The 14,447-nt window shown below is 38.9% G+C and overlaps 1 protein-coding gene across 3 annotated transcripts in view; it reads left to right on the top strand.

Moving 5' to 3' along the window:
• Positions 1–14,447, top strand: part of DPYS (dihydropyrimidinase) — a 30,955-nt gene that overhangs the window by 12,577 nt on the left and 3,931 nt on the right. For all 3 annotated transcript variants that reach the window (XM_068183100.1, XM_068183091.1, XM_068183082.1), the window contains 3 exons: positions 1,184–1,340; positions 2,314–2,455; positions 4,988–5,130. In XM_068183100.1, coding sequence (XP_068039201.1) covers positions 1,184–1,340; positions 2,314–2,455; positions 4,988–5,130 — 442 coding nt within the window. The remainder of the gene's footprint in view (positions 1–1,183; positions 1,341–2,313; positions 2,456–4,987; positions 5,131–14,447) is intronic.

Here is a 14,447-nt window from a genome sequence, read left to right on the forward strand (position 1 = left end):
AATGCCAGTGCAGGAGTTATAATCCAGTAGCTCACAGCAGCAGCAGTCTAATGTACAGAGAGAGATCTGCAAAGCTTTGCTTTTTGTCATGCACCATGACTGCATGACTTACACTCAGAAAGTCAGAGAAAGGTCACAGTGTTTTATCACCAAGCAATCATCAGCTGTGGCCTTGCTGGGGCAATGCAGTGATGGTTCCATTAAAAACTGTGCCTGGAGTGAAATCTGGCATCCAATGCAAAACACCCACTGTCTGTAGGGATCAGGGGAGGGAAAAGGCTCTTGCTGGGACCCAGCAGAAGCTGCATTTAACCAGCACCACGTGGCCTCTGGGTGGGTGTAGGAGGTCCCAGCTTATTCTGCTTCTTTAATGACCATTGCAGTTGGAGACATTTCCACCTGTCAGCTGCAGAACTGCAAAGTGTCTGGACCACTCGCTCTGGGAGTGCAACATCTTGTTCTGATGAGTTTCAAATCCATGTTTCCCAGGAGAAAAAAGTAGTTAAAATATGCTAGCTCTGTCCAAAGGTTAACAGCCAGTCTGGGTTGGTGTTTCCTCTTCTGAGGAAAATAGGATACTGTGCAGCAAAGGATAAAGGATTAAAATTTGGGAGATAACTTTTTAAATTAAGTTATTTATAGTTTTTGATTCAGGAAATCTTTCTATACTTTCTGGTTTATGTCTTCTGCCATATTGTTCTTCCTGGTATGATTATAGCCTGACAATTAAAAGTGCCACCTTGCAAAGTCTGTATGCTGTATATATTAACTTACACTGTTAAGTAGTCAGTAATTTCAGAGCACCAAACAGGTACTACCAGGTATATGAATCTTAAACGTAACTAATGCAACTGAGGACTGCTTTCCTTTTGAAATCTCAATCACATTCCTAGTAAACAATGTGTAAAACCCATTATAGTATATCTGTCAACAATTTAATTAAAAAACTTGCCCAAGCAATGTTCTTAGGAGAAAATATATTGGGAAATCACTAGCAGAAAATTCAGAACAAAGATGCTGTGTTGTAGCTTAGGTTATTATGTCCTTCCATATGTAGGTGTTTAATTTGAAACACTCATTCAAATTTAAATTCATTGTCACCAAAAAGATCCTTAGCAGAGGAAATACAAGTTATGCATCTTTATGTTGTTTGATGATGAACACTTTGCTTTACATTTTTCAGGAAAGGTGGTTTATGGGGAGCCTATTGCTGCAAGTCTTGGCACTGATGGCACCAACTACTGGAATAAAGACTGGGCTCATGCTGCAGCATATGTGATGGGACCCCCACTGAGACCAGACCCATCTACTCCTGGTTTCCTCATGAACTTACTGGCCAAGTAAGCAGATGAACAAACAGTGACCACTGATACCCAAATGCACAGCAAATTTTGTCAGAAGTACATAATAGCGGGCTGATGCTCTGGAGATTTTCTAAGTACAGAATGCTACATTATCAGAAAGGAGAAATGGAGGGTAAAATCACAGATAAAAATAATTTCTCTTTTCATATTTATTTCTCTGAACTCTTATGGTCTTCTGTCCACATATGATTTTATTCAATAAGCCCTGCCTTGCTCATAACACAGCAAAAATTGTAACATGACCAGGAAGACAGACTGTAAGTCAGTGGGAAATGTGTAAAAGGTGAGGTCACAGCTAGATTTTCTGGCATTTGTTAAGTCAGTTACCAATTTTGCTTGAAATTCAAATGCTGCATAAAACTAAACCTGCTAACTTCTGAAGGTACATACAAGGTATTCACTTCAGAATATCTGCTTCAGGACATAGAAAAAGAAGTATCTTCAGGATATCTACACTTAACAAGATGTGTGGTTTGCTGGTATTTCATCACCAGTAAAGGTTAACTCCACAGAAGGGTTGAATTTGACAGAAGAGCCTGTAAAGGTATGCCTGAACTGGCTGTTGTGTAGATCCATAGTAATTTCAGAGGTCATATGGAGTGACACAGACTAAAATTGCCCAAATTGAGGATGAAACCAAGCTGCTTGCTCTGGGCAGAGTGGACAGTCTTCCATTTGTGGGTTGTCTTTGACATACACAGAGTAAAAGCATCAGTGTTGGTTCTTGCTTTCTTCTGAGCGGTTTCTGAAGAGGAAACTGCTTCATAGGGCAACTAGCTGTTACTGTGGAGCCAGCCTTGGAGGATGGGACTGAGGACAGGCCGGCAGGGCATATCGGGTTTTTTTTTGAACGATGGATGTCTTGATCTACCCAGCCTTACAATAGGTTTTCCTCTGTGGTACTGTCTGGTAGATGCACTGATTCATAATGAACTTTGTTTCTCTGCAGTGATGACCTATCTGTGACAGGGACAGACAATTGCACCTTTGACATATGCCAGAAAGCTCTGGGCAAAGATGACTTCACAAAAATCCCTAATGGAGTGAATGGTGTGGAGGATAGGATGTCAGTCATATGGGAAAAAGGCGTTGTAAGTATATCAAAATGTCCAAACATAGAGTTAATTGATTTCTCCCACAAAACATAATCTCTCAGCAGGTATTAACTCTTCAGTTTTATCAATTGTGTTTATCATAAGATAACTCATTCAATTGAAAACTATAACAGTCCTTATTATCTTTCACTTTATGCTCACGGAAGATGGAAGAAGATTCTTAGTGTTTAAAGTATCTCACTAAAGAATCATTTTTATTGTTTAGCAGTAAGGGATTGCTATTGTTTCAGTGGTACTGCAAGTATATTTCCTTGAAGCATTTTTTTCAACTCATGAAATGAAAATAAAAGAGGTGCCTAGAGTTTCAACTCTATCAGCTGTGTATTTTTCATTTTTGATCTCTCTCCAACTTAGCTGTTGGAGGAGTTTGCATACTGGTGTGCCTATCAACTTCTAATTTATGTTTTAAGAAATGCTTCTCTAATGTGATAAGATGCAATGTCTTCAAGTCCCACTGACTTCAGATTCTTGTACCAACATAAGGTAATGTCAGAATGTCAGTGCTTCTTAGACAATGTCTGATGAGGGGAGAGGTAGGGAAATCTCTCGAGGAAGCTGCTGCATATTAGGTGTTATGATTGTTCTGGTTAATGCAAAACTGTTATGTTCTGGAAGCTCTAGTTCTATTGAAGTTCTCTTGAAGTAGTGAAGTCACATTGATAACGCACTGTGAAGCATATTAATTTGTCACAGTACAATTACCTACCTCACACGCTTGGTAAGAATGTGGTTCATGATATCTCTTGGTTATCTGTATTTGGGATTCAGCTCCAGTTGGTATGTGCAAAACACACACACTTGTGCCTATACTTGCCTGTGGCACTGTTCTAGTGAGATCTCTTATGGTGTAAACAGAAATCTAGCTTGTGGTTCATAGGAAACTGAGACATGGTAGTCTGTTATTTTACAGTTGGTTCTTCTGTAGTATGTTTTAATATTCCTTGTTATCAGTTTGTAGTAGCTCAGTCTATGTACCCCATTTGGCTTCCCTAATGGTTCAGTCCTGAGTTGTTTACCACAGTTTTCCCTGCCAAAATGTATGTCAATCCACATGTCACTCCACCTGTATACCTCCCTTGTTCCCTTGTCTCACCCCTGTCTGTCAAAGATAGCACACTCCTTTGGTTCTGGAGTGTTCCCTGTCTTTCATCCCTTCCTCGAAGCAGAATTGGATTGTAAGGTTTGCTCCCTCCCCGTGTTGGCTTCTATTGGGGAGCCCTTACCCTGCACCCCTCCCCTAATGACCTCCTATTGGTCAAAGGTTGTGTCCTCCCCGTGTTCCCCCCATCCCTATAAAAGTAGCCCCTTGAGGTTCTGATTTGGTTCACTTGCTCTGCGCCGACTTCGATATTAAGTGTTTGGAGACTCAGACAAGTGTCCTTCCCTTATTCCTCTGCCTCGGTTTCCTTGTGCCCTGTGCCTCTGCTGTGCTACCCACGCCGCAGCAATGACCGCCACCTGCGACAGTCTGGGCAGAGACTCGGGGGTGGCCGCTCCCGTGTCTGCCCTGCGGCCACAGGCGGGACAGCGACCGGCCAACTTCCATCCTGTGGCCGCTGAGAGCCAGGCGCAGAGACATGAATGTGTTCATCAGTGCTGGTTGGGCAAGATCATTTTTTAAAAGTTCCTCAATTGATAATATCCTCCCTTTTTTCATTTGTAAAAGATTATACAGCTGTGTGAGTTAGTTCTAACAGCTTCTCTCTCTTCCCACACAGCATTACTTAGAAAAGCAGTGTTCACCATTTTCATTGTACTTTTCTTCTCAGATGACTGCTCACAGGCCACCATAAACATGTTTTTATGACAGTCTGATTCCCAGACTGACCTGTGCACAATATTACTGCCAGTGTAGGTGGCTTTCCAAATAAACAACAGTCATGGAAGCTGGATTAAATTAGTTGCACAGCAGTGGACAGTCTCAAGACACATGTATATCCATTGTTACTTGCTATTTTGATGAAATGTCACGTGAGCAAATCTGGTTTTTATACTACTTGATTGCAACATTTGCTGATCACTGCTATACTCTGTGTCGTTGCTAAGGAATTCTGCAAATCAGTTTTCCTATATTACACATTGTACCTTGCCTTGCCGTTATCACCTTCCAGGCTCCCCTTGATACTGTGTCACCATTTTCAAAACCAAAATACTTGAAAAATGTTACATTTCCTGAGGAAATTGCTGAGCAGGACGACATATTTAAAGCCAGCTAAAACATTTGATATCAGTTGACCTGAGGCTCAATCCACAGAGTGTTTGGTTTAAAGTTGTCTTTTTTTTTTCTCTTTGCTGTGCGATAAAATAAGATAAAGTTACTGTATTTAGTGAAAGTACATTGCATTATGGACATCTGAGACAAAGAGTTACTTTTACTTCTAAATCCTTCAGTATGACATTTAAAAAACAAATATGGATATCACTCATCCTAATTTTTCAACAAGACGAACATTTTTTCATTCCTTGTTTAAAAAAGTAACAAGTTTGCTTTTGTGTACTGTTTTGCAGCACAGTGGAAAAATGGATGAAAACAGATTTGTAGCTGTTACCAGCACAAATGCAGCAAAAATCTTTAACCTTTACCCAAAGAAGGGCAGAATTGCTGTGGGCTCTGATGCTGACATTGTAATTTGGGATCCTAAAGCCACAAGGTATGCATGGGAAGTTGTTCTCCCCCCCTAACCCTTCCCCCCCAACCCCTTCCTCCTCGCCTCCCTCCCGCCTCCTCCCCCTCCAGCCTTTCTGCAGGAAAAAAGCATCACAAAGCCTTTGTACAACAATTACCCTTTATCTGAGGTTATGGTGGTTTTATATAGCACCTCGTTTGAATTAATCAAAGGATTTTTTCTCCCACAATAGTGTATGTATGGAGAGATCTTTGATCTCTACATGGATTAAAAAGCATTCTCTCTGATTGCTGACCAAGTGCAAAAATTAAAAAGTCTTTACATTATGCAACCAAGGCTTGGTATCCTAAGAGTAAAAATTGCTCCTTTGGGATTTTAGAGCAACTCTTTTTAGTGCTGGAGTATGTTTGAATTCCTTGCAAAGGGCAGAGAGAAGAGCCTGCTGCAGCATGACCTCTTACAAACTTGTATTTTGAATTTAGAGCCCCTTAAATCCTGTTCAGAGCTGGATTGAACTTAAGTCTGAAGCTCAATCTTTTTATGCTTATGCTTTTATTTAAGGAGTTTTCTCACTGTGTGCACAGTAATTCTGCTAGAATAGAGCTTGTTGCACCGACAGATGCACAAACAGTGTCCTGGTGTCTCACCCTGCATGACTTGATACCATGGTATATTTTGCTAGAAAGGACACAAAGTGTCTTTCTAGGAGCTTCAACTCACACAGCGTACTGTGCATTACAGCTGATTCCTGTCCTCACACCATCAGGCAACTCCATAGTCAGGACTCTATAAATATTTCAGGAATTATGTCTTGAGTCTTGTTCTGGCTCTTGTGCCCATCCTGGTCTTGTTTAAACTGCCTGGAAATGGTCTGAGGGCTGTCTGTCACAGAGCCAGATCTCCTGGGGAGTTGTCTCTCAGCTGAGGTGCCTACGAGTTCTGTGAGTGCATCTCCACTGTTCCAGTGCTGTGCAGGGTAACTCAAGTCTGCAGGAACTCTAACAGCCAAGCCCTACCTCTGGCCACCCATGCACACAGCAGCAGCAGCAGGTCAGGAAGTGTTCTGGGGTGGTGGTTTTCTTCATGGCCTCAGCTCTAGTGAGCAGTGTGACCATACAACTGTGCTTTCAGCCTTTGATTTTTGAGAAGAAAAGAGTTGGATACTTTGTTCATGGTGTAGGAAAGTTCTGAAACATAATTGGACGTGTCTGATTTTGGTAGCCAAATAGATAACATACTCCACACCCTCTGCCCAGTCCTAGTTTTACCTTACACAAACAAAAGTCTTTTGACCAATCTTCTGGTTTTTTGATTTTTCATATGTAATTTTCACTCATTTCAGTATTTTAATGAATACCAAAACCATGTGAAAGTGTGAAGTCTTCTGTGTTTTAAGCTATAACATTTGAGGATATGGAAGTTGCTATTCAGAAGTCCCACAAAAAAAAGTGACAGCACCAGCAAAATAAGTTTCAGGAGTGTCAACAACCCAAATAAACATAGAGGCTTGCCCAGTGCTGGGTCAGGAAGATTTTCATGTGCATTATGCCTTCTGGCATGTTGAGTAGGCATATTTTGAGATACCAGCACTGAGCTATTTCAGGACAGTGGAGCTATGAACTCTGACTTAAAAAAAACCCTGAAGGATTGTTTTCTGAGCTCTCTTCTGCTCTGCCTGGGGACAAATGAATCTAGAGGGATAGCAAGGTTCTGACAATGTTCTTAAGGTGCTTTGTCAGCTCCTGTAATTATTTATTTTTTTGCTTCTCAAACATTTCTTCTACTTCCCTTCACTCTCGCCTGAGTGCTCTAATTGCCTATTCACCCTCTTTGGCTGTGAAGGTGCAGTTTTTCTTTAAGCATTTTTTAAACATTTTAACTAAATTTTCTTATTGAGCTTATTTTAAGTTCAGCCAGTATTTTTCTTCCTGATCTGGTACTCTTCCAATTGTTTATCCATTTGGGTTTGCTGGGAACAGGCTCTCTGTAGGTACAATTTTGTGAACTATATAGAAAGTATAAATAAATCTCACTGGAACTTGTCTGTTAATTTCACTACAATTCCTGAAGAGGGCATAAACAGACCAGCAGAAAAAAGTGATCTAGCTAATGGATTTCAGCCATTAAAGATGTTACACAAGGCACAGCCTCCTGTGCTTTGTTGATTCTGGGGAGTGATTTTCAGTTTCACAATAGGCTTGTTCCTCTTTCTTGCTAAGTTCTTCCTCTTTTGTGCATGACTTTTTATCTTGTTTGCAACTATAAGTCTTGCAAGAGGGAAATGTAATTTTCCAGTTCTGGTTTGAGGTTGTTTTGCTGTAGTCTTAAAATTCTGATTGATACCAGCCTAATGAGTTAGAAAATTGCTGAAGGATTGCTGTGAGGAATTGATCTTATCACTATCTGTCAGAGGAAGTCTGTACAGAAGATTCTAGAGTCATTTAGAAAGGTAGTGCAGCTCTTTCATACAAAAACTTGTATCCCCACAAAATCAGCTGCATTTCCCCGCCCACATCATTGCAGAATAACGTTGGGTGCTATCTGAGCACTCAGGATTTTCCCTTTCTAGGTTACAAAACCCTGGTGAGTTCAACATGACGGCTCTGCAAACTGGGAGCAATTGCAATTTAACGTTCTGCTTCCAGCACTCCGTTGCTCTAGCTGAGGTTTTCAAGTGTCAGCTTCATTGACTGGCCTATTTCTGTAGCATTTTCTGGTAATTTGTGCAGAAAATACTATATCAACAATTATAACATTTGCTACTGCGTTTAAAAGCATCTGAGTATTGATTTTAGCAGGTCTGCATGACAACAAGCATTATTGGGAAGAAACATTAAATGTACAAATTGGTTAGAAACTGCATTACAAAGGATGGGTTGTGAGTCTTGCCAAAGTAGGTGTTTTTGTTAGATTCTTTATACTTATTCCATTCATTAAAGGCCACAAAAATACAAAAGGGATCTGTTGGTTTATTACAAGCCATGTGCTACCAAATACCATATGGCAGACCTCAACACCCTCAGCATCCCATGTACAGTCTGTGCATACAGGATTGTTCTGTGAAAACTCCTTGGGAAAATGCATGTAGGCAGTAAATGTGTACTCACTGTACCATCTTATTTTAATCTCTGCTTTGATCAAGATTGTTCACTGACTTCTTTTGTGGCTGCACACAAATAATATAAAAGCCCCAAGTCTGTGAGACAAAAGCAAATGTAAAGACTTTTTCAGGAGGAGAAAGCAGAGTAAGTAAGAGAAAGGGAATTTCACCTGTCAGCAAGTATGTGTCCTCTGTAGCTGATGCCTTTAGCTGTTTGAAAGCAAGCAAGAGTATAAAATCTCTAGGGTTTGTTTCAGAAATGCTCAGCAAGGAATCTAAATACTGCAGTACCCAATTCAGGCAGCGAAAAGAGCTGAGCATCCCTTGTAAAGTAGGGGCAGAAGGTCCTGAGGATCTTGTAAAGAGACATCCATCTTCCAGCAGATATTAGAGCTCAATTAATTCACTGTAGCCTGTCAGAGCCTTGCAAGTAAACTTTGGATCAGGTCCCAAAGGCAAGATCAAACACCCATAAGGATAAAAAACCTGTCTCAAATAGAGTTTAACTTTCTAAGTCCAGCCACTTCATTATAACAACATCCAAATTGGGAAGACACACTCCCCAGGGTTTTTCCCTCATTAAATATAGCTGAGAAGTTAGATACATCTGATTGCAAAGGCAGAGCTGGCTGTGCAGGTGGCACCATGCTCTTTTGGGCTTTGCTGGAGTGGCCCCCTTTGGCAGGCCCAGCATGTGCCCCACACGTGCTGGTGGAGCTGGGCAGTGGTGGCTGCAGCCCCAGTACAGCTGCCAGAGCGCCAGCAGGAGGTGTGGGAAGCCTTTAGTGGGGACAGGAGGGAGGAGAAAGACAGGTCACTCTGTAATCTACCTGCCTGAAAGGACAGAGGAAGTTGTGTTTTCTAGTTTGTTTCTAGTATTTTTGCGTTTTAAGGGAAACAGTGACTGGATGTGAATCAGCAAAATGTTGGAGTTCCCCTATCTCCTGGCATATGTTCCCTCAATGCCTTTTCTGCTATGCAGATATGTTCATGGCTAGATCTTTTGCTTTTGTTAGAACTAAAATCTGTAGCTTATGTCTGTCTCATTTGTAGTCAAGTCTGCAGCCTCAGAGGCTTAAGTGGGGACGTTACAATGTTTAAGCACTCTGCCATGTAACTGCCTTTAATTTTTAGTAACATAAGAGAGGAAGAAACCAAGATGTTAGCAGAAGATTAGAATAAATAATGCTGTAACTGTCTTCTGATGAAGGAGCATAATTTTGAATACTGAATATATGGATGACTGCATGTAATCACAGTGAGAAAAAATGAAATAATGTGGCGTACAGATATCTATGCATAGGACAAGTATGTTCTGGCATTTTCTACAGCCCCATGTTCTTCTGCACAAGTGAAAGCAATGTGCATGCATGAATGTACACTAATTCACCAGAATCCTGCCAAAGATGTCTTATCTCAAATTAAGAAAATGGAGAGAAGGAAACAATAGGCACAAATTAAAAAGAGGAAATTCCATTTCAGCATGATAAATAATGCTGTTTTTCTGTGATAGTGATCAAATACTGGCACAGATTGCCCATAGAGATTGTGGCTGTCCCTCTTTGGAAGCACTTAAAACCCAATCTAACGTGGCCCTGAGAAGCCTACTTTGACTGACCCTGATCAGAACAGAGGGCTTGGAATAGATGACCTCCAGAGATGATTTCCAGCCTCAGTGACTCTGATTCTGTGACCTGTAACAAGATAAGCTTCTCTGAGAGTGCTTGATGTTTGTTTCCCTGGTAACTTACAGTCTCCAAAATATCACTTCTCTTCAGAGAAGCGAATCTCAGAAATGTTACCCAAAAAGTCAAATAATTCTTTATTTTCTCCTTACATGATTTTGACTTTTTTTCCCTTGTGAACACTTTTCACTTGTAAAGATCTTCTCTAGTCATCGCATAGACTAATTTGTGTTCTCTTTTTGTATGCTTTTCTGCAAGCTATTTTTTCATTACTGCTTCTTTTCTGCCCACAGTTTTTCACAAACATTCACTTCCATTCTTGGAAGCTTGGAACAATTGGTAGGACCAGACTGGATAATACTGTTGATAAATGAGCTACTTACCATAATAAAAAAAAATATTTTGTTGTCATTGTCTACCCCCCTTAAAATGATGAATTTTAGGAGATATGATTACATGAAATAAATATCCCATTTCTTCACATAAGTCACTTTGGTCTGAAGCTCCCAAACATCAACTTCCTGCCTCTTCTTGCATCTCTTTATCTACAAATCTTCTCAATTCATATGACTACTCAAAAGTAATGTTTATTGAAGATATTTTTAAGAGGCTAGGAGCACAACTTTACAAATAGTTGCCTGTGTATTTTTACATATGCAGTTATTGCAATTCCTTAATATAAAGTAGGCCATGAGGTTTTGAATCCACATTGTAGGCTTATAGCTAGCATTTTTAGACACAGATTTTAAGACTTTCTTATATTTTCTCTATTTTCTTTTTCCTGTTTTTGCTTTTCTTTTTAATAAAACTCTTAATTATCATTATAAATGAGTGGTGACTCAGAAATCACAGAAAGGTGAAAGATGTATTTTTTCTAGATTTTAGAAAAGCGGGTTAACTATATATAGAGTTCAAAAGCATCTATAAGTGGTGAGAAGAGGCAACTCACAAATGCTGATACTTTCCCCAGCAAAGTGGCATTTCTCACCTACATCCAGCTCTGAAAAGCTCAGAGATACTGCACTAAAAGCATTGAGAGAGGTCACTTACAGCTCAAATACTCACTCCTACATAAACTGGTTTTCTTTGCCAGCTGTCAACAAAGCAGCTGTTTTCAATTACAGACTTTATTACTATGCTTTAAATTAGGTAATTAATTGATTATAAAATAGGTGTCCTCCCTTTACTGAAATGTTGAACCGCTATTCTTGCCTGAGGGTTGTCATCTACAGCATTCCTTCATATTACTGTCTCTGAACTTTTTAAAGAAATCTGGGTGAGGTATGTAGCCATTTCTATTGAATGTAGTTCAATTCTTCATTTGCTTGCTTATGTGACCTTGAAAATTAAAAGGACAATACTTGTGATAGTCAAAGTTTTGGTTCTAGAGCTGGTGTAGCTTCATGTCCTATGCATTACGAAAGGTATAAGATCAATCTAATATCTAATGGTTTCCCTTCATCCATGTCCCCCTCCTGCCCAACTGTAACTCACTGTTTACTGTTTCAATCTCTGTCTGAAGCATAGACACGTTTGTTGAGATTAAAACTGGTCCCTCTAATTCCCTAACAAATTTTAGGTCATAACTTGAGCTGACTACCGGTATAGTCTTGAATTTAACCCTACATATTGCTGCATTAGTCTAAGCTGCTGCTCTTTTTCAAGTTTCAAGCTGTAGTCTGTAGTTTATTTAGTGACAATACTCTGGGAGTGGCTGTAAAGTCCTTTCTCACATAGAGCATAAATACAGTACTACTAGTCACTGAATCCTCATACAGAGCAAATCTGTCAGCTGTTCTTAGTCTAAATTACATTTTGACTCTAAATTAGTTGGACAGAAGTATGGTGGTGAAAAAAGACAATTTCAGAAGCTTGTCTTCCTCTTTGGTACTAGAGGAATGGCAATGTATATATTAATAGCTTCAAATTGCTCTGCAAGCCAGGTGTATCAAAAGCAGCTGAAGTGACCTGCATGAAAACACTGATGTGAGAAGAACAATATAGAACCTGATGTCTTAAAAGAATCCTTTTTGTAGAGGAGAATGTTCTTTTAAATGTTGAAACAATTGTTCTGATCTCAGCCTCCATTTGAGAAAGGTTTGTTTGAAACAAGAGCCACTGCAACTTATAACCAGAACTAGATAATTTTACAAGTCTTATTTTAAAAATACAGTACAAATTTTTGAAACCTGGACTTAGAATCTGTTTTCATGCTGAGTAACCCCTTATGTCAGGTATCACTTAAGATGCTGAACACAGCTGTTAAGTTGTACTCTACCATGGTGGCAGTCTTGCTTTCTTAGATTATTAGTGGGTTACAACTGCTTTTGGTGTTTGCTGAGAATAAACATCAGAACTTTGCTAAGCTGCCTTCTACTGAAATTGGTGACACAGCTGTAAACAGTCTGTTGCATAAAGTTGCTGAATTGTGAGCTTCAGACCCAAACATACCATCTAGTTCTATTTGGTTGCTTGCTTGCTACCTGAAACTTTTACTGACATTGACAATGTCAAAGGGTTAAATCACAAGCAAATTTTGATGATTTCCATCAGGGAAAATGCACTTCACCTTCAGAAAGGGCAGCATGATCAACAGCTTGTTTCAACAGAAGAACTGTGAATGAATTCTATTGAGGTTTGTTGCTGAGGCAAGCTCTGGAAATGTGTTTTTTCCCATTGCAAGGTTTAGCTGTACAAATGGATATTACTTTAAAATGTGCCAACTTCCATTCATTTTGTATCTTTAAATGAAGGACATACCTCTGAGACATAGTTACCTCTAGTGATCCTGTTCTAGCACATTTAAACAGATCACATGTTGATGAAGGATCTTGCTTATTTTTCTGTTTCCTCAAATTACCCTCTCCATTTTTCTTTTCATGTTCTGGTGCTATTGTGCAAGTAGATAGGATATATACACTGAGAATGCTAAAGATTATTATATTACAGTTGTTCTTACTTACTGTTCTAGCAATTGGACCCATAAGGGTAATGCAATAAGCTAGAGGAATATGTTCAGAAACTCCTAATAGGGCTGTTATAACAACCATGGATAAATTTGTTTGACAGCATTCAGTAAGACCAGTGAAAATAAGAGAGGTTTGATTTTTCCCAATGTGAACCTACAAGGTAATGCTGATATTGGTGAGCAGGCATGCATAAGTTTTCTGTCCAAGGTGTGTTGTATAGGGCAAAGTTTTTACTCCTATGGATAGACTGGTCATAGAGAGTATTTGCATATATATATAGCCATTGAAATGTCAGTTACCACCAAGATTTAAATGTAGCCCTTGGCAGAACCAATTAGTCTTAGTTCAACAGAATTATATAAAAGGAAACTCAGTATCACTCCATGAATTCTTTTTTCCTCTTTATATGTAATAATTTTGAATATTTAGTATTATTGGTTTTGAAAATGGCTATACTTCAAGTAAGATACAGATTTTTTTGGGTTTTTTTTTTTGATAAGGATATTGACTAAAGTTTTAAAAAAGTCTTCTCCAACTTGACAAATATTTTAATCTATTAATATTTCATATTTGTTTTGGCTTTCATAATTCCTTTGCAGAAAGATGTAGTCTCTGGAATAATATGAATGCATGCATATGCATTATAATATATGTATGATAGATTTTTGATTGTGTGAGCACCCATCCTGGAAAAAGCCTGACTGGTAGCCAAAAGCATGAAGCTTCTTTCTTTTCAGAAACTATAAATGACAATAAAAATATAAACTCTCTAAAGAATATATATAATCTGTAGTTTGGATACAGGAAGTTAATAAAACCATTAACTGAAATTCAAAGTCTGTTATTACCATATATAGTAAGTAGCTTAGTAGGGAAAATAGACAATAAAGGAAGTATACACGGCCTGGACCTCCAGATAGTAATGTCAGGTCTAGCATTGGTTCTGCCTTTAAAGTAGTTGGGGTTGGAAAAATTGTCTAGAAAAATGGAAATCATATAGAATGAGGTCTATATGTACAAAAAGCAATAATATAATAATTCAAATGAGTGCTGTTGAAGTCTGAAGTTCTAATTTACTTAATATCCTTGGAGGAAAGGTATGTAGAAGTGTGATGTCATTATTATTTAGCAGCCTTAAGATATTTGGGCTGTCAGTCATTGAATCAATCGAGCTCACACTAAGCATTACCAAAAATCATTGTCTACTGACTTTCCAATGAAATGGTCCTTGTGTTATTTGTGAAACTCAATCTGTCAAACATTGCAGCCATGCTTTTCAAACTTGAAATTGCAAGTCATTCTAGCTAAAAGGTCAGAGCGTTTCCTGATTGAATTGTGCATAGATATTTGCTTGACAAAGCAAAATAAAATCATGTTATCCAAAGAAAATATTACAACCTGATTTTTCTTCCACTAATCTCTTTTGTAGTGGAAAATTTTGCATTTAAAGGCTGCCGAGTTCTGTCCTTTTGACTCCCTCTTCATTCTTTTGAAATGCAATTACTGTTCAATGAAATGTTATTGCACTATTCTATTTTTACAGCAGCTCTATGATGTACTGTACACAGTTGTAGTTAAATAACGTTG

Source organism: Anomalospiza imberbis, chromosome 1 (genome assembly GCF_031753505.1).
Source record: "Anomalospiza imberbis isolate Cuckoo-Finch-1a 21T00152 chromosome 1, ASM3175350v1, whole genome shotgun sequence".
Taxonomy (NCBI): domain Eukaryota; kingdom Metazoa; phylum Chordata; class Aves; order Passeriformes; family Viduidae; genus Anomalospiza; species Anomalospiza imberbis.